The 19,771-nt window shown below is 35.3% G+C and overlaps 2 protein-coding genes and 1 non-coding gene across 5 annotated transcripts; 1 reads left to right on the forward strand and 2 right to left on the reverse strand.

Annotated features, from left to right (window-relative positions):
* Positions 1 to 1,291: 1,291 nt before the first annotated feature.
* Positions 1,292 to 1,362, reverse strand: TRNAG-GCC. Its single transcript has one exon. It is a non-coding gene; the product is annotated as a tRNA-Gly (tRNA).
* Positions 1,363 to 1,438: 76 nt separating this feature from the next.
* On the forward strand, positions 1,439 to 3,942 carry LOC120191466 (probable protein phosphatase 2C 26). Of its 3 annotated transcripts, none has more exons than XM_039194410.1 (11): positions 1,439 to 1,656; positions 1,742 to 1,793; positions 1,885 to 1,964; positions 2,178 to 2,259; positions 2,435 to 2,505; positions 2,601 to 2,680; positions 2,760 to 2,866; positions 3,040 to 3,163; positions 3,410 to 3,492; positions 3,573 to 3,621; positions 3,715 to 3,942. In XM_039194410.1, exons 1-11 carry the CDS (start codon positions 1,523 to 1,525, stop codon positions 3,780 to 3,782), a joined length of 930 nt encoding a protein of 309 aa, XP_039050341.1. In that variant the 5' UTR covers positions 1,439 to 1,522; the 3' UTR covers positions 3,783 to 3,942. The 3 variants fall into 3 exon arrangements, with proteins under 3 accessions (XP_039050341.1, XP_039050342.1, XP_039050343.1); XM_039194411.1 differs by having other exon boundaries at positions 2,769 to 2,866; XM_039194412.1 differs by lacking the exons at positions 3,573 to 3,621; positions 3,715 to 3,942 and having other exon boundaries at positions 3,415 to 3,450.
* A 512-nt stretch (positions 3,943 to 4,454) lies between these two features.
* LOC120191639 (mitoferrin-like) lies at positions 4,455 to 6,435 on the reverse strand. The gene is made up of 2 exons (XM_039194547.1): positions 5,390 to 6,435; positions 4,455 to 4,859 (listed from the first exon to the last, which is right to left on the reverse strand). The coding sequence occupies exons 1-2, from the start codon at positions 6,167 to 6,169 to the stop codon at positions 4,644 to 4,646; spliced, it is 996 nt and encodes a 331-aa protein (XP_039050478.1). The 5' UTR covers positions 6,170 to 6,435; the 3' UTR covers positions 4,455 to 4,643.
* Between the last annotated feature and the right edge of the window lie 13,336 nt (positions 6,436 to 19,771).

The following is a 19,771-nucleotide window of genomic DNA, read 5'->3' on the forward strand; positions in this document are numbered from 1 at the left end:
GGTTGGCGGTTGAATGGATTACAGCCTATCCCTGTAAAAGTACTCGTAACTATCAGGGGAGTTGTGGACGATCACCATGCAATGTGGCTGAAAAGGAAACTCGTTTCGTGTTGAGAATTATCATTGGCACTAACATGCATTAAAATGAGGCTGAGTGTTGTTTTATTTGTTCTACTTCTATTTCTGTACAAAATATAAATGAAGTCTTAACTTTCCTCTATCTTTGTTTTAGATGAATTGTAGTTTCCTATATAATTTCTTGTAAAACCATGCATGCATGACATGACATGAGCTTCTATTGTTAGGGATGAAGCATTTTTTCCCTTTATGGCTTAATTTTAGAAAAAACGGTAAATATGTTCTGCCCACAAATTTTATTGCTCTTTGCATGAAGTGACATTTTTAGTAATTCTGTAGAGGATAGGGTGATGCGGATACCAGAAGACAAGAGGAAGCAATGAGAAGTTAGAAATCAAAGGCAGAGCAGCTACAAATAAGGCGTCTGTTATGCATCTGATGTGCTTTCTGAACAAGTGGATAGGGTGATGTGGACTGATACTATAAAACAATCGAAAGCAGGCATATATATATATATAGCAGTGATCGGATGCTGTTAATTGTTTTATAATGTATTTTCTCTAAATATAATTAAAAGGACATTTAGCATCATCTGAACAATAGCGAAAACAAAATGTGAATAACAGAACTTCAAAATGATAAAACCAAACATGACAAGATATTAAGCTTCGAATCGAAAGATCTGGGCGTGAAACATTGAATCCCCTAACAGATCAAACATGAAACTGTGGAACCCTCACACCTTAAGAAGCAAAGGAGGCCAGCATATGATTTTTAGCGAAGAGGCAAGGAGCCTCAATCAAATCTCCATTAAAAGGAAGCGAGGATCAGATATTTTTTTAGTTAAAATTGCTACTGCATGAGGCTCTACTTATGTTTTAGTTCACACCGTATTGAGGGCTGTCCAGCTTGTATTGTAATATTGTATGTTTTGTAAGAATTAATGTCGTGTATTTGAGTTAGAGAAAGCACTTCATTAGCCACTTTATATACTTATTTCCTCCCTTCCCAAGACCACTATTATTCACTTGAGTCACAGTGATCAAAACAAAAACAAAGAACAGTTAATCTGCTATTACAAGTTAAACTCCAATTCAAACGCTTGAAGCGTCTATTGCCTAATAATACAATACTAATATAAGAGTAGAACAAAAAACGAAATATTAGATAGAGTAAACAAATAAGAAACTGACAAATAAAATCCAAAACAAATTGCACCAGCCGGGAATCGAACCCGGGTCTGTACCGTGGCAGGGTACTATTCTACCACTAGACCACTGGTGCTTGATGTTTCAGGCTATATTAACATATTATTAATCCTTAAAATATTTTATTGAGCATTGCTATGTCTCGCTTGAACCACACATCCAAGCAGTAGCTTAGCAGTTTAGTTAGTAATCTAAGGGTGTGACAGCGGGAGGAAGAGAGAAGGTTGAAGCGGGAAATGGCGAATTCTATCTACAGGGCTTCTATTCTTCAATCTCAGCTGCTTTTCCGACCCAGTCTATCAAATAAACATTCTGTTCCGAAGAAGAGTAACTTGTTCTGTTTTGCTTCATCACAACTCAGTCCTATCCGGTTAGCACATTTTCACTTTCCCTTTATTTATTTAACTAAGAAAGCTGAGCACAAGTGTGGTGATGTACTTTTGGTTTGGTTTTAGGTCAGAAGTGAGTTTTTGTACTGGAACTCACCTCATTCCTTATCCAAACAAGGTGTTCTAAGCTTGAAAATTTTGTTCCTGTCATTTTTGAATTAAACTTTAATGGGTATTGAATACAACTTTGATTTCTCTTCTTCTGTTAGGTGGAGAAAGGAGGAGAAGATGCTTTCTTTGTTAGCAACTTCAACGGGGGAGTTATTGCGGTCGCTGACGGCGTTTCCGGGTGACATATAATGATACATCAATATTTTCTCTCTCTCTAGATTAAAGTTTAAGTCTTTTTGTCTCCTATTCTTATTTTTCACATTCTTGCAGTCCTTTTCTGAGCATGTTTATTTTTCCCAGAAATGAAGTGGGCTAGTGTAAATATGTATGTGTGAACTAGGTTTTTCTCCCCTGGCGTTATTTGATAATTTTATTTTCATTTGTTTGCCAGTTGGGCTGAACGGAATGTGGATCCTGCATTATTTTCCAAGGAGCTAATGGCTAATGCTTCCTCTCTTGTTGGGGATTTAGAGGTAGTTTTATTGGACTATTGGCATATTTGCAGCAATAATTTCTTTTAGGAATTCTCATATTTTCAATCTGATTTGAATGATTGTTTAAGATAAAAACTTGGGTGTTTGTTAATCTTCGTGATTAACGGGTTTTACGTATCTACTATGGTGTTTATCTGGCTATATCTGTTACGAGGTTAATTACGATCCCCGGATCCTCATAAGGAAAGCACATGCTGCTACTTCCTCTAAAGGCTCGGCTACTGCGTAAGTTTATTGTATTCTCTGGATGTCTTCCCTTCCTACATCGTTCTACACATCACGGTACTGTCATCAACTTTGATTTTCCAATTGATTTGTAGTATTGTTGCGATGCTAGAGAGGAATGGAACGATGAAGGTTGCCAGTGTAGGTGATTGTGGATTAAGAGTTATTCGCAAAGGTGAATGCCAAACACTGTGTTTCTTCCGGGAGTTGGTTCTCAATATTATTATGGGCAAGATTTAGTGATGTTATTTAAGTAACTACAGGGCAGATAGTATTTTCTACCACCCCACAAGAACATTACTTCGACTGCCCATATCAATTGAGCTCGGAGTTAATTGGCCAAACGTATCTTGATGCCGTGGTAATAAATGAATGCTAAGTTTATCTGTCAATTGTAATTGTCATTTATGCTATCAGTTGCAGCTGTTTTGTACAAAAACCAAAATCAAGTGACAAGTTCAGTTTGCAAGGTACAATTACTGAAGCTTACAACTTAAAAGCGTTGCTTGTTTCTTGTATTTCCTGTAAAAACAGGATAGCAGTGTGGAATTAGTGCAAGGAGACACCATAGTAATGGGCTCCGATGGGCTCTTTGACAATGTTTTCGATAGAGAAATCATTTCCACGTTGGCCATACATAGCGATGTAGTGGACGCTGGTATGTGTTTCTTTATAGTTACTGCTGTCTGTTTAAGTAGGATAGTAAACGAATCAAGTTTAAATGAATATATATCTCTTCATGTTAACAGTATTTTCCAACATTAAACAAACACCAACACAATAGTATAACATGTTTGTAAACACTAAACAAACATATTTAAAGACTAATATAATTTAGTATCACATCTCAGACTCTATAAGAGTAAGAGTGGGACTAAATTGCATAATCAATTTGTAATGGTAGCAAAGGCATTGGCTAACCTGGCGAGCAATCACTCCATGGATTCAAGGTTCGAGTCTCCCTACTCATTAGAGGCCAGATCCAAGGTGATAAACTACTAGTCAGATCCTTTATGTTAAAACCTCTAATGAATCGATTTAACATATCTTGATGGTATTCCTTACAGGGTTTTGATGTTCCTATTTGGAAGAAAATCCTGGGGATGAAGCTAACAGGTGGGGTTTCTTTTGTGGTTTTTTTTCCCTTTGACAATGATCCCATTTGCGTTCGGCCACAGTTAATCCTTACGATTATGATTTTGGGAGCAGGTGGAAAGCTAGATGATATCACTGTGATTGCTGGTAAGGTTGTAACTTTACCTGCCGCTGCTAGCTAGAACCAGGTTCAGATAACAGGAACGATGGAGGAGGCCGGCTCCGGTGACACTAGGGGTTTATATTAAACGGGAGGATGCAATTAACATCCACGTACCTTACCTTACCTGCCATTATTGGATTATGATTATGTTCATTGAGAAATCAATCTGTTCTGTCTTTTCTTGGCCACTATATGATCGTGAATGTACAAACAAAAAAAAATCTCATGTCACTCAACTCAAGATGTTTAAGATGCCCACGCATCAACATATCAGACTTTTTTTATATGGGGCACCTTTTTCTTTACACTGAACGATTAAATAATGATTTTTTATATGTAATTGGAATGGTCAATAAATGGTTATCAAAATGCAAAATCCTTGTCTGTCAGGCTAGACTTTTCCATGCTAACCTCATCATCAAACACGTGAAAGAATAAAAATCACAACAATAGATGACTACAAGTCATTGTATGAGATATCCAGGAAACTCCACTGAACTAGTTACTTAATACAATCCAAATTTTGAAAGTAACCAAGGGGAAAATAGTCAAAACAGATCATATATCCTACTATGCTTAAACATTGAGTCAAGAAAATAGCATTTTCAGCACTTGAATCTTTGGGGGTAAAAATGCAACTTTAAATTGCATAGTCATGAAACCAATTGCAAAAATAGTATGGATTCGTGGCTATAAATGATTCAACATTTATTTATTTGATATACTCTATGGATATCGATTTAAACTATAGATATGCCTGGAAGTATACGTCCTGCACTCCTGCTTACCCGCCCATCGTGTGAAGCTAAACTTTCCAACCATCACTTGAGGCGTGCGTTTTGCAGCGTCTGTATGCATTGGCACAATTCCTCGTGACACTTCAGGTGATAGTGCCACTTTCAGGGCAGCCATCGAGTTGTTGGTAGAAAGATTTTGCAGCTTCATAGGTGGACCAGCAAATTGCAGCAGCAGGGGCATGGAAGAGAATTCGAGGAATCCATCCCCTCATGAGGCCCTTGTAGCCATCTTTTTGCACTATTGTTTTGGTCACATCCATAATAGCAGTACTCTTAAATCTATCACATCCACATACACCCTGCGATGCATTTTTTTTAATAACAATAAGAAGATCAGAGGAGCAAGATGCATAATTATAACAATTACACAGAGGTAAATCTTAATGGATTTCAAAAACCAACAATGTGAAACTAAAAGCGAAACAAGCTGAACCAAGAAATCAACCACGGGCAAGTGCTTCAAATACAAGCGTTTCAACTAATAAAGGAAAGTACGCAGATATAGATGAAAATGGAAATTTATTTTCAGTATGATGTTGATATGAAGGCAATGAAATTAAAGGTGTTGCAGTAATAAAGACTGGATTCTGTTCATTCCGACTCATAACACTCAAAATGTTGGTGTCTGTCCAGTAGATACAAGATGATATGATGCAGCAAATTAACAATATTAAATATGGAAAAAAATAAGATATGGGGATCCCATTCACTATGATTGTATGAAAGTAATCAAATACGACGTCCCACTAAACAAATTTTCCTAATATAGCTAGCTAGCAGCAGCAAAATCCAACAAACAAGAAAAAGGCAGAGGCAACGCTTGAATTACCTGACACTGCAACTGAGTTTTAACTACATCAAGTGGTGTAGTGACAACCGCTGCAGATGTTCCAGCAAGAGCACCAGCCGTGGCATGGACGATCATCTGCTCACCACTCGCACTCTCTGGTGAAATCTGAATCAGACCCCTTTTTGCTGCCTCGTAAGTTGCAAAATGAACAGCCGTAAAAGGTGCATTCATCAGCACCGTCGTCCTGTAGGAAGCATAAAACGCCCCAAAACCTTCCTCTTTTAAAACTTTCTTAACACAATCCAATACCCCTCTATAAGCAACACCGTTCCCCAACTGTAACCTCTGCTTCACCATATCCATAGGCGTAAAAACGGCGTCGCTTGCTAACGTCGCGAAAACACCGGAAACTGCATGGGCCGCCGAGTTATTCGGGTCCCCACCCGAAAAATACTTCTTGCAAACTTCGTAGACAGAGAAGTAGACGGCATGGGCCGGACCGGCCCCCAGTCCCATGGCCCCGATTCCCCGGTATAAGCCCCGGACTCCTTCGGGTTTGAGGACAGAACGGAGCGCGTGACGTACACCCACCGATTTGATTGGGCAAGAGCCGAGGGCTTGCATATGGGTCTTGACGGTATCAACAGGGAACATTGCCATATGCTCAACGGAACCAGCGATGGAGCCAGCAACCATGAACTGCCAAAAGTGGAGCCCGTCGTGGGACGTCACCGTCATTTCCGGATGGAAATCCGGTGGCTGCGGCACCGGTCGGAAGTCCGGGGTGTGGAAATTTGTTGTGGAAGCATCTGTAGCCATAAAGAATAAAGAATTGGGGATATGGGTTTTCTTTTTTCTTTTTGGAATAAAGAATCTGGACAATGAGGGCTTCAGAATAGTATTAGCGATGGGGTTATTGATAGACAGACAAACAAAGTTTGATTCTACAAAGCAGGAGGATTAAGACCGAATTGCATACTTGAAGATGAGAATCGAAAGCGAGGTTTTTGCTTGTTTCTCGTTACTCCTGTTTGTGCTTTTCTTTATTGTTTCTTCTGCTCGCCGGTATTTAGATTTCCAAGCTTTTAAAAGTCGGAGATAAAATCGGACGACTTTCTTTTCAATTTTAAAACTCAACACTACGGTTCCAAATAATAAGGGATTATTTTGTAGATATTTAATTGATACTGATTACCGAAGTAAACAAATCATCCATCTATGGGCAAGATGGTAATTTAATTTATATATTTATCTTTGCGTAAACTACACTGGTGATCCTATTTGTTTTGAAACTGTCTTATTTTTTTCACCGGATTTGAAACAATTACATATTTACATTCCAATCACTTTTATTTTTTGATCGGTCTTATTTTGGTTACCGGACCGACATGACATGTTAGTATAAATAGTTAAATTTTAATCTAACTTATTTATTTTAGAAAGAATATTATTTTGACTAAATTTTAGATAAAATATTAATTTAATTCTTAAACTTTAGATAAAATATTAAATTGATCCCTAAATCTAAACAAAGTCTTTATGGCCGTCGGTCCTCATCATCGTTACCGATCACGGTTGGTTGCCGCCATTGATCACTATCGACCCTTAGAGACGAAGTTATTTATTTATTTCTGTACAAACCTATTTTGAGTTTTAAGTTTAGACAAATATAGTGCGACCCTTAAGCAGGTTTAATGCTTTAACAAGTAGTGATAATCTGCCTGCAGTTTGTTCGGATTCATTGTTCTACACATGGTAATGTATGCAATCAACATATTCCACTAGAGACTGTGTAGGCCTTCATATTTGGTTTCAAGCTGGAACTGAATTGGGCTATCGACAAGTTCTGCTTCTGAGCTTTGTCCTTGGAACATTGGCTTCAGCCACTGTGCTCTCCAACCTTGGCGTTTTTCCCGATATATCACATATATATTATATATTTCCCTGTCAGGCACCCTTCAGACTATTTTTCCCGATCTAACACCTTTTGCAGTAAAGGTGCGCCCCCTACAGCGCACTTTATGCTGAGTTAGCTACATATGTGTAAAGCGCGGCTCGCACGTCTTATGCCACGTAGGGGTATAGCGCGGGGCAGGGGCCGCGCCTTACCTTTAAATCTGAATACCCACATTCTCAATCACTTTCATCACACCAAATTCTCTCAACTTCTCTCAAACACTCTTATATTCTCTTATAACTGTTTAAGGTATATTTTATTATATTTAATATTTTATTTGTAATTTATTTAAGTATTTAAATTTTTTAATATTTTATTTAATTATTTTTTTGCAGATATACAATCTACTTCGCTTGGATGAAAATCATACATCTCGACATTTTGCTGATACGGTCACATTTTAATGTTTTAATTTAATTTAAATTATTAGTAATAATTTATTTATTTATTTAATGCATGATTATTAGTTTAAAAATTAATTTTTGTAATTATTTAATTTTAGGAGAGAGACCATGTATTATATCATTTTATTAGGAATCTTAAGTTAGTAATACCTAGTCGTGTCTTGCCATATTTAGTAGAGGTTGGATTCGGTCACATAGGTAGATATGAGGGTCACTGTAAGATAGAACCAAACCTTATTGTTGCCTTAGTAGAGCGGTGGAGGCCGGAGACCCACACATTCCATATTCCGTGCGAAGAGTGCACGATTACACTTGAGGATGTTTATATGCACCTAGGGCTTCTGGTGGATGGAGATGTGATATCGGTGATGGCGTACGGTTCCTGGACTGCTTTGTGCCGGGAGTATCTAGGACGTGTCCCAGAAAGTTTTAACGGTGGTCGAATACCGTTAAATTGGTTAGATTCCAATTTTTGAGAGTTGAGCTAGGACGCCTCTGATGATGAAGTTAAAATGTATGCACGGGCATGCATACTGCAGCTGATAGGAGGGTTGTTGATGCCGGACAAATCGCGTAACCAAGTTCACTATATGTGGTTGCGACATCTTGGCGACTTTCGTTTGTCCAGATCACTCAGTTGGGGCTCGACAGTTTTGGCTTTCCTGTATAGGGAGATGTGTCGAGCCACTGACTACAGGAAAAATGTTATCGGCGGATGTCTCCTGCTGTTGCAGTCTTGGGCATGGTATCGATTGCCCTTTTTATGTCCCATTGTCAATAACCCATTCGTATTTCCGCTACTATTGAAGTAATTATAAAATTGGTTTCGTATATTAATCATTTTATACAGTGTATAATAATTTTTTTCCTTGAATATGTGGTCTACTGATAGGAAAAATCATCAGGAGCTACCTGATGATTTAGAAAAAATTAGGGTGCTAATTGATCAGAAGGTTGTCACACATGTATGCATTTTAATGTTTAAAAATCGATTTTAGATTATAGTTATATAATTAAATTATTATTTTGATAAAAATTATATATATTTGTTTTAGTTTGAATGGGTGTCATATTCTAATGATAATGTCAGGATGGTGATCCCACCTGAGTGGAGGTGCCCATCAGATGTTTGGATGGTGATAGTCCATTTGATATGTTATCCAATCGTCGAGTGGCACTCCACTGAGTGCTCCGGTAATTTTGGTTGTTTTTCACCAATTCCGGAAGCATCTCGCAATATGGATGAGCTGCATAGGACAGATAGACGCGGCAAGACAGATACAGATTGGCTGGTGAGGCATCATGAGTGGGTCGTGTTGTGGGAGGATCGACATCGGTGCCTTACCTATGAGAGACCATTTTTTATGACCTCTTGATGGTTGATGACAGTTATTATGAGTGGTTCGATAGTAACGGGAAACCGTTTCTGCTTTCCGAGGATGCACGAGGGTGGACCTTTCAGCGAAGTCGATAGAGACGTTCACCGATACAGCACCATCGTCCCCCGACTCGTGGACGGAGAACATGTGCTTCCGGTTCATCCTCAACTGTACCAGCAGGACCGTCACAGCAACTACCGTCTACAGCGACTTACATACCGCAACCATATGTGATGTCGCCACTGCCATTCCCCTACCCGATGCCGCCGTCGCCACCGTCACAGAGTTATATGACCCCTCTTGGAGGATATTATGGGTCTATGTTTATAGATCCGACTTGGGGTTCATATGCCCACATTTTAGTGGGTTCAACCTCATCACCCATGGACGCATCACAAACACCTCTTGTACAGTTTTCACAGTCAATGATGTCTGGGTTTTATGAGTTTTTCCAGTTTTCGCAGGCCGGTGGTATAGTCAGTCATACACCTCCAGGGTCCTTATTCTATAGAGGTGCTTCATCGTCATCAGCTCCTTATCAACAAAATGTAGCTGCTCAGGACGACGATGACAACAACGACGACGACGACGATGATGACAGCGATGAGTCACAAACAATGATACGAAGAAATCCTCCTCGAGACAGACAACCACCGCCCTGCGGAACACATTCGCATCGATGGCATTGATAAATTTTGTTTTTTATTATATTTGTATTTAGTTGTTTATTGGACTTTTTTATTGTAAGTTTTTTTATTATTTATCATTTAATACTTACTTTATTTCATTAATTTGGTTGGATTTATTTTAATTTATTTTGTTAAATTTGTTGGACTTTTTGTTAATGTATTTTAGTTAATTTTGTTTATGACCATTTAATATCAGTTATTGTAATTTGATAGCATTAACACATTGTGGGTAAGTCCAAAAAACCCGGTAGAATTGGCATCGATCGCGAAGAACTCGATCATTATGGTATGCATAGGAGGTTTCAAATTCAACAATTGTCCCAAGATTCAACCTCCGCACCAGCCTAAACCATCTTGGAAGTTTGTTGTAAGATGCATCTCATTCGCCATGAAGTTTGACAATGGCATTTTGTTTTACCAACCAAGCTTTTTTATAGGAGACAGCATAACCATATTGCGATTGTATAGCTAAAATCAACACAGCAACAGCTATATGAGAGCTTGCTTTTACCATGGCCATGATGGCTTGGCATATCACTTCAGAGTCTAAGTTGGGATGATCTTGGTTGACCCCTCCAGCACAACATGTGTGAGGATCATTGTATATTGTTAGTTCTCATATGTTATTTTTCCTCTTCCTCTTCGATACGCGAACCATCCAATTGTATCCGTTTTCGCGTCGGGCATAGTAGCATACATATTTTTCTGTTGTGGAGCGATCGACTCTCGATTGAACAGAATTACGTATATTGTAATTTTTTATAGCCATCATCACATCTTCTTTGCTTGAAAACTCAATGCCTAAAGATAACTCGCATTTATTTATTGATGAGTAATATCCATAGTTATTGAGATGAGGCATATCCGTAAATTCTGGCTCGTACATTGCACCATAATCAGCTTCATACATGTGTGTTGGAGGGTCAGTTTGTGCCACATTTGATGGAACTTCATCTACATTATCATCATCATCGGAGTTAAATTGCAGTGATTCTGGGTGAATGAATAGTTCAGTCTCAGTACCATCCGCATCAGGCTCACGAAGCGGTTCTTCTGGTGGAGATGATGGTTCCTCCATGCTCTCCACATTTAGGTCGAAGAACCTACTACTTGCACGTCTTCCCCTTGAACTAGAAGGGATATTGACATTGAGATCGAAAAAGCTCGTAGTTGAATGCCTCCCCCTGGAGCTTGAAGCCATAGTGTCAAATGGAAACTGCATAGATTGTTGCGTCGATGGCATCTCCATATTAAGGTCAAAGAAATTTGCAGATGAATGTCTTCCCCTTGAACTAGAGGCGATGTTTTCATACGGATTGTTCGTGGACCCACCTCGATACATATCGTAAGGAGTTACGAATGAATGTCTCCCTATTGAAGTTGGTGTGATGGCATCATGATGCGGATTTCCCATTATGGTATTAAAATCATTACACATTACTGTAGTCGGGCTGTTAACTTGATCAAATTGTTCAGCCAGCCCATAGTAGGAGCTTAATGACTGACCCCAAACAGCTTGCACTTGAACAAACTTTACATACATCTCAATATCGGCGTCTGAATAAACTTTGAGAATCAACCATCATTTCAACATTATCATTGTTTGATAGTTCGAACGCTGTATAAGTTAATGGCAACAATGATGTTGGAAATATGTACTGTAACGACGACATTCTTCAACTACTTTCAACATGAACCTTCCTCGAAATCTTCGTTATCAGCTCCTCAAGAGTTATGTTTCTCTTGAATGATATTTTAACACGCTCATTTGATACGAAAATAACGCCGGTTTCATCTTATCGAATTTCTCCTTCATAATAAACAATAGCTGAAAGTCGCGCCATTCTTAGAGTTTAAAAGTGCGACAATATTATATCTGCCAAAAAACAACTGAAACAAACCTGATTAAATAAATAATATATGAACGAAAATATAAGACAATAAAATTTGTACACATGAACATAAATAATTTAAATAATATAATTTTATATTATTACATGCACCGCAAAAATATTTCGACGTATGCTTCCGCTTTCCAATTTTACAAACACAGAAATTAATTGAAAATCATTAGTATAATATTTTTTTAAATAATCATATATAATTATAAAAATATATTATAACAAAATTACCTTATAATGAAAGATCGAACGAACTTCTGAATCAAATATAAGAGGATTATCGGGTGTTATTTACTGGTTGAAAGAATTGTTGGTGAGAGAGTTTACGGGGAGAAAGCTATTTATAGCCGAGAGAGGATGCTTTAAATCTGAGAAGTTCGGGTAAATTATGCAAGGCGCAGTTTCTGCATCGCACTATAGCCCCACGTGGAGTAAGGCGCGCCCCAGGGGCCGCGCTTTAGCCACGTGTATCCAACTCAGCATAAAACGCGTTGTAGGGGGCGTCTTACCCCACGTGGTGATTGATCAGCGTAAAACGCCATGCTGCGACGAATCTTACTGCAAAGGGTGTTAAATCAAAAAAAAATAATTTAAAAAGTGCTTGATAGAAAAATATATAGATTATAGGTGATATACCTGATAAAACATCTGAATTTTCCTAACTTATGACTTAATTGAAATAACCGATTAAAGTTGTGTTTTTTTATTAGATTTTTGTTCTGATGATTAGATAGATTTTGAACAAAAAGATTTTTCTAATATAAAAGTGGGTCACATAAGTTTAAATGAAAGAAGGAAAAACTGATTGGTTTTCTTTGTGATTTGGAACCTGTCGCACTCTATCAGATCATCAATGTCGTGTAATAGCTTTGACCGAATAATTTCTTGGACTAGGCTGTGCCGTGTGGGGAGTTGGAACCCAATACCCTCGTCCATAATGAGCCTAAAGACAGCCCTTTCTCCAATAACATATTTATATTTCGCACTTTCAATGGAGAAAATTGAGGATCAAAATCTGCAGCAACAAAGAGAAAAGGGTATTTAATTTAAAATAATTATGATTTTATGAATAATTAATTCCAAAATAATTATGATTTTTATGAATAATTAATTTTAAAATAATTATGATTTTATTTTTGGAAAATTTATATTTTGTTTAATATAAAATTTAGAGTTGTCATCGACTTTTGGATTAAGTAGTCGAATATCTAAAAAGTCTTTTAAATTTTTTTTAAGAAAAATCGTTTTTAAGATAAAAATGAGTCTACATTTACCAAATATTCATTTTAAAGGGTTCAGGAGTCGATTACGTGTGAGAATGACAAGCACTCCATAACGCCCAAAATTGGTATCTCTCGATTATATGTTGTCTAAGTAGTGGAATTTTACAAAGTTGAATTCAAAATTTATATTAGGATCATTTTATTTCGATGAATTTTAAAAACGAGTGAATTTCTTTATAAAATTAGTAGACTCAATGAAAAGTATTTAATTCACCCGATTTTATTTTAAAAAGGATGTCACATTTGCTACGTAAATTAATAGAAATTAAAATCTAGTCATATTGGACACAATTTCATTAACTTACGACGCAACATTATCTTTAATTGTTTTGGAAAATGAAAAAATAAATATATGATTTATGAGTGCAGTAATAATAAATGTCATATAAAGAATGGACGAAATATTCACATGATGTAACAAATGAATAAATAAACCCAAGAAAAGAAGGATATACTAAAATAAAAAAGCACACAATAAAAACTTATCTATTAAAATAATTTCGTTATAAATATATATAAAGGATATATTTAAAATCAAACATGTTTAAATATATAAAAAGATAGAATACAAATGTCAACTTTATTGGAATAACCCTTGGAAGGGTACTCTAAATTGTTTTTTACTCTTCCATAGGTTAATCTAACAATTAAAGATTTAAAATATTAAACATTCACTTATATTCAAATAGAATGCATAGGTAACAAATAATAAAGAAAATGCTACCTTAAATAATATTATATATATATATATATATTATATAAATACAAGGGTAATAATAAAAAGTATGGAGATTAAATCGAGACAAATAAAAATATGGATTAAATATAGGAATATGGCAGGAAAAATGTTAGAAGCAAAGAGACCGAATCTTTATTAGACTCCTTATGCAGCAAATTGTATCGATCTTGTATTGGAGGATATTGGAAAGCTTCCTAAAGTGAGGAATGCACTAAAGAAGTGCATATTTATGAATGGTTGTATACATCTCCCTTGTGAATATGATGGGGAAGTTCACAAATCAAAGGAATTTACATAGTTCGGCAATAAAGAGATTTGCAACATTTTTCATCACTCTTGCATAATTCCACAAGCAAATGAACAATTTGAGGAAGATGGTTATTTCTCAAGAATGGATTGAATCGAAATGGCCAAAAGAATGAATCCTATATTCTGCAAGATTCTTTTTTGGATGAATGTGGGGTATGCTCTTAGGTTGTTGGGGCTTCTTGTTAAAGTTCTTCGAATGGTAGATGGAGAGAAAAAACCTCCTATATGATACATTTATGAAGCTATGGATATAGTTAAGAAGGCAATTTCGAAAAGTTTTGGAAAGAATGATGAGCACTATATAGAAGCTTTTGAGTATATCGATAGAATATGGGATTGGCAACTTCACCGACCTTTGCATGATGTCGATTATTTTTTAAATCTGGGTTTTCATTATGATAATCCCGAGACATCAAGAGAAAAAATTATGATAGGCTTAATCAATTGCATTGCAAGGTGAAGTTCTCGTGGAGATATATAAAAATGTTCGTGGTCTATTTGGCGCCCTAATGGCCATTAGAGTGAGGAAGGCGAAAGCTCCAGGTATTAAATTTAAATGTTATAGTAAGTTATAATATTATCTTATATTTAAAAGTTTTTGAATTTACCATATACCAACTTAAAGTTTATATGATGGTTTGACTTTTGTTTTAATAGCGGATTGGTGGTCTACATTTGAATCATCGACTCCTAATCACCAAAAGTTTTTCATACGAGTTCTCAGTCTCACTTGTAGTGCCACTAGTTGCGAGAGAAATTGGAGTGTTTTTCAACTAGTAAGAAACTCTTTTTTATATATTTTGTCACATACCATAACTTTAATTACTTAATAACATATATAAAATGTTACTTCTTATAGATTCACATAAAGACTAGAAACAGATTGACACAAAATCGATTGAATGATTTGGTGTTTGTAAAATATAATCATGCATTGAAACGTCAACACCAAAGGAATGACATCATTGATCCTATTCTCTTAGAGGATATTGATGAGTGTAACAAGTGGTTACTTGGAAGAATGGAAGATGATGAAAAAGAATATGATTTTGTGTTTGATGATGAGACTTGACATGGAGTCAAGTTAGTAGAGCTGTCGGAGCACATGATCCTAGTAATTTAACTAGATCATCGATGATTATGAATGAAAGTTCTACATCTTCTTCCAAATTTAACAAGGGAAAATGTGTAATTTCTAGCTCTACTCGTAGATCGGCTCCCACTCCGGTGCATGATGATGATGAGATAGAAGAGGATATCGATGAAGATGAACAATATAATTGTAATGATGGATATGGTTACGAGGATAATTATGATTTGGTGTGATGATGTATTAAACTACATGTTTGCTACTTTGTTTAGCTTTTTGTTTAAGTGTCACAACTTAGAACATTATGATGATGATATTTACTTTACTTTTTGTTTAAGTGTCACAACTTAGAACATTAAGATGATGTTATTTGCTTTATTTTTTTTATTTCTTCTATTTGAACTATGTTTTTTTATGTTAGTTTGTGTGTTGTTAGTCGATATTTGATAGTGAAATGATATTGAATATTTTGATCTTTAAAGAATTATAATATTATTTATCACGTTATTTTGAATACAAATATAATTTACATTTGATATATATCATATAGTATACACAGTGCACATCGCATAAGAAAGGTGCACGCCTGCGAGTTGCGCCTAGGCTTCAAGGACCTTTTGCACCTCGATATGCCTTGTGCCCTTAAAAACCAAGATAGTAATACATGAAAATTCTTTATTTATGTCTATATATACAGGCTCTAAAGAAGAGTTTGAGTTTTATTTATTAATGCTCAAAGTAACGGTCGAAGAGTGTAGAGATAGGAAGAGTCGGACAAAGATAGATCTTAGAGATTTAATTGAATAGTTTAGTGTGCTCCATCGGTACAGAGAAAATATACATATAATCCCAAATTGAAATAACTTATTTTAATAAAACAAAATTTTTAAAGAAACGATAAATTTTGGTTTAAAACTCATATGATTGTTCCCATTTAAACACTAGAACGTGTAGGTTCCCCTGAACCACACATCTACATGTACACCTAATAAGGACCTTATACTTATAACATAAGGGCCTACAATAAGGACTTACCCTGTGTACAAAACTTAGGAGCCTGCGGTAAGGTCTTACAAGTCATAGATTGAGCCTGAGACACTTTCTCCAATAGTAATCAACCCCATAATAGTAAAATGATAATATCATAAAATCATAATCTAAATATATTTTGTATCAGAAAATAGAAATCAGAGATTGTGTTTTTATTTCGGATAACAAAGTCATATGTTTAAAATTAGAGAAAATATTCTCGTTTTTAAATCAAATAAAATAATCAAAGGCGCATAGAACACACTAGAGGAACCAATTTATTTCTCGAAAGTACTTGATAATTACAAGAGAATGGGAGGTAGGACTTCAGATAAATTTCGAACTAATTAAATAATTGAGGTTTATATTAAAAAGGGGGTTTATAGATATCAGATCAAATTAGAAATTTTGAAATCTGATACATTTGTACCATTTAGGATTCAGTTATATAATAAGGGTACTTAGGAGCTGTAACCCCATAGTTATTCCATATTCCAGTATTTAGGCCAGCGTCGCGTTTTAGTCACTTTAATTTTCAAAGAAATCTAGGTTAGAAGACTAAATAAGGATCAACGGTGATTTATAGTATTTGAAATTTCCGAACGACTTATTCGGTTCTAAAGTCTAATCAAACTAAACAGATCCCATCAATGTGGCACTTACCAAGAATTTTGAAAATAACACTTCGCGGATGCCTATTCTTTATTACTGATTGCATTATGAAGTTACATAATTTATCTTCACAAATCTTCCTTAACGAATCCCTAGGAGACGCAAATTATATTTATATGTTATCAATCATTATTCGTGTCGTGTAAGAGGATTAGGAAAGACCACATACTCAGGTTGTACTCCATAATCCTTATGGTCATGATAATGTTTTAAGCTTTATCGATATTTTCAGAACTTATCTAAAGCCATTCACATAATCCAAGTCGTGAGGGTATTTAGATCATTCTATAATTCGAGGATATTTCAGTTATTTTAAAGCTTTGGGTATTCAGTCATTTTAATAAATTCAATCATAAAGAGTGATTTAAGTAAAAATAATCTTTAGAAATTTAGATCACATGCCTTTTTAGTGGTTAGAAACTGAATATCAAAAATTTTCCAAACAGATCAGGAATTAAGAGGTAAATCGGTAGTCCTATCGGACCAAATCTTAATTCTTAGGTTAATTTCACCATTAGAGGCAATATGCGAATTTTTTAAACCTTAAGGGTATTTTTGTCATTCTTTATCAAGATATTTACGCTTCCCTGATTCCTTATATGGGTCATTCGAGTCTTAATCAAATTATTAACATTATACCGAAATTAGATCAGGTTTAAAATAATCTGCAATAACTAATATCCAAATCATATTCACTCATGCACTCACAAATTACCAACATATATTGTAAAGCATGCATAGGGTAGTAAAGTATTTTTTTGTTTTTCGAACCACATTGTTCGATCATTTAAAGTTCATTCGATCTCCCTCAAACTTAAATTTAATGTCCAATAATATCTCGAATAGAAAACAAAAGAAATTACGTCAGAGAACTTAATCGGGAAAAATAATTTAGATAAAAAAATAAAATATTGAAAAATAGCTTATCGGGTTCGAATTTTGTGAAATAGACTTCATATTCAAACTCAGGATGTGAAAAACATAAAATAAGACATTTGAAAAATGTTAACTTTTTGGTCAAATTCAATGCTAGTCAAGGTCAAAGTCAAAGCCAACAATTAGGTCAACGGTCAGGTCAAAGTCAACAGTTTGATCAAGTTCAACGGATCAGACCGGTTTGAGTTGACTCAGGCTAGTTTAGGTTAACTCAGTTCGGTTCGAGTTGACTTAGACTGGTATGAGTTGACTCAGACCAGTTCTAGAAGTTTCTAGGTAGTGGAGCTGCCCCACACGTGTCAAAGGTGCATCAGAGCATATATGACAGAGATATGGGTTATTTCAGTCGACCGGTTTCTCCACAACGACGATCGACAAAAGTAGCGATGGTGAAGTGACCCACCGGTTGGGTTCTTGTAACATCCTCAATATCGGGTTAGTGATCAAATTGTAAAGTTTCAGAATTTGGTGACTAGAGTAGAACAATGGATTAGTCCAATGATTTATTTGGAAATAAATCATAAAAGTTGTTAGTAATTATTAGATTAAGTAAAGGGCAAAATGGTAATTTGATAAGGAAAATTTTTATTTTTCCCTTATAAGATTATAAAACCACGTGGGAAGAGGGAAAAGAATTTCCAGAGTTCTCTTCATATTTCTTCTTCCTTCACGCGTGAAAACCAAGAGTCAAAGGTGAGTTTTCTGATTATTGGGTTTTTGGTTAAATTTAAGATTGGTTTTTGATTATTAGATGATAACTAAGATTAAGGAAAGCTTAAGTTATCTTAAAATCAAAGTATGATGGAGTTAGGAGGGATTAAAGATTTGAGGTTCTTGGAAGAAATCTTGGAATAGAGTTCATAACTTGAATTGGAAGTTAAAATTTACTTGTCATCAATCTAATTAAGAGATATGAAGTAATAAAATGGAATTTGGAATATGTTAGAAATTGAGTATGATTCTTGAATTTCATAAGGAAGATAGGATTTTGAGGTTAAAGATGATTTATATGGATATAAGTTGGTTCAATTAATGGTAGTTGAGTTTAATGACATAATAGGAGCTTAAAATGGAAGAATTAAGGGAAGAGTTGATAATTTTCGTGCTAAAATGACAGTTATGGGTTATGTGCATCGATGCACATTCAATGTGTACCGATGCATCAAGGGTAAAATTCCAGAAATTGTTTAGTGTGTATCGATGCACCCTTAAAAATGGAAACATCGAATGCAATTAATGCATCGATGCATAAGGAGTGCATCGATGCACATGTTAAGGGATACATCGATATACTGTAGAATGCATCGATGCACTTCAAGGGGAAATTGAAATAGACATTTCTTTTGGTCTAAGAAATGATAGATTAGAGTATATCAATTAAATACTGATATGTATCAATGTATGATTATGTAGATATTGAACATGAACAAGTTCCAGAACGAGTATCAAGTTAAGATTTGATCAAAATGGAGGAAATCATAAAAAGGGGATTGAGACTTAGTGAGGCCAAGATGAGTGCATATTATTAGGTTGTGCATATTATTATATGGAAATTAGACTTGTGACAAGTCTGTTTCCAATATTTTATGTTTGCATGAATATAAGCATGATTAAGGATTGTATTATGTGTATATGATTTGTTCATATTATATGTTATGAGGTGTGAATTTATATGATATGGGTTATATGAGAACAAAATATGTAACTATATATGAACCTTATGAGTTGTGTGAATATGTAAAATAAGTTATAAGGGCACGAATCATGTATAATATTAAATGTTGTATGTGATAACCATAGAAAGAAAATAAGTTAAGTGATCATGAACATGTAAATATATGTTTAGATGAAGATACAATAGCAAAACATAAATTACATGAGTCAAGTTTATGGAAACTATTATAATTTACTTATAGTATTAAATGAAAGGTGAGATAAACTAACTAGCATTGATTTATAGGACAAAATATCAATTAGGAGATCTGTACATAAATAATGATAATCATATGAGAGATAAGTTGTATGAGAAAGAT

This window comes from Hibiscus syriacus, unplaced genomic scaffold (assembly GCF_006381635.1).
Source record: "Hibiscus syriacus cultivar Baekdansim isolate YM2019G1 unplaced genomic scaffold, ASM638163v2 tig00116970_pilon, whole genome shotgun sequence".
Classification (NCBI taxonomy): Eukaryota; Viridiplantae; Streptophyta; class Magnoliopsida; order Malvales; family Malvaceae; genus Hibiscus; species Hibiscus syriacus.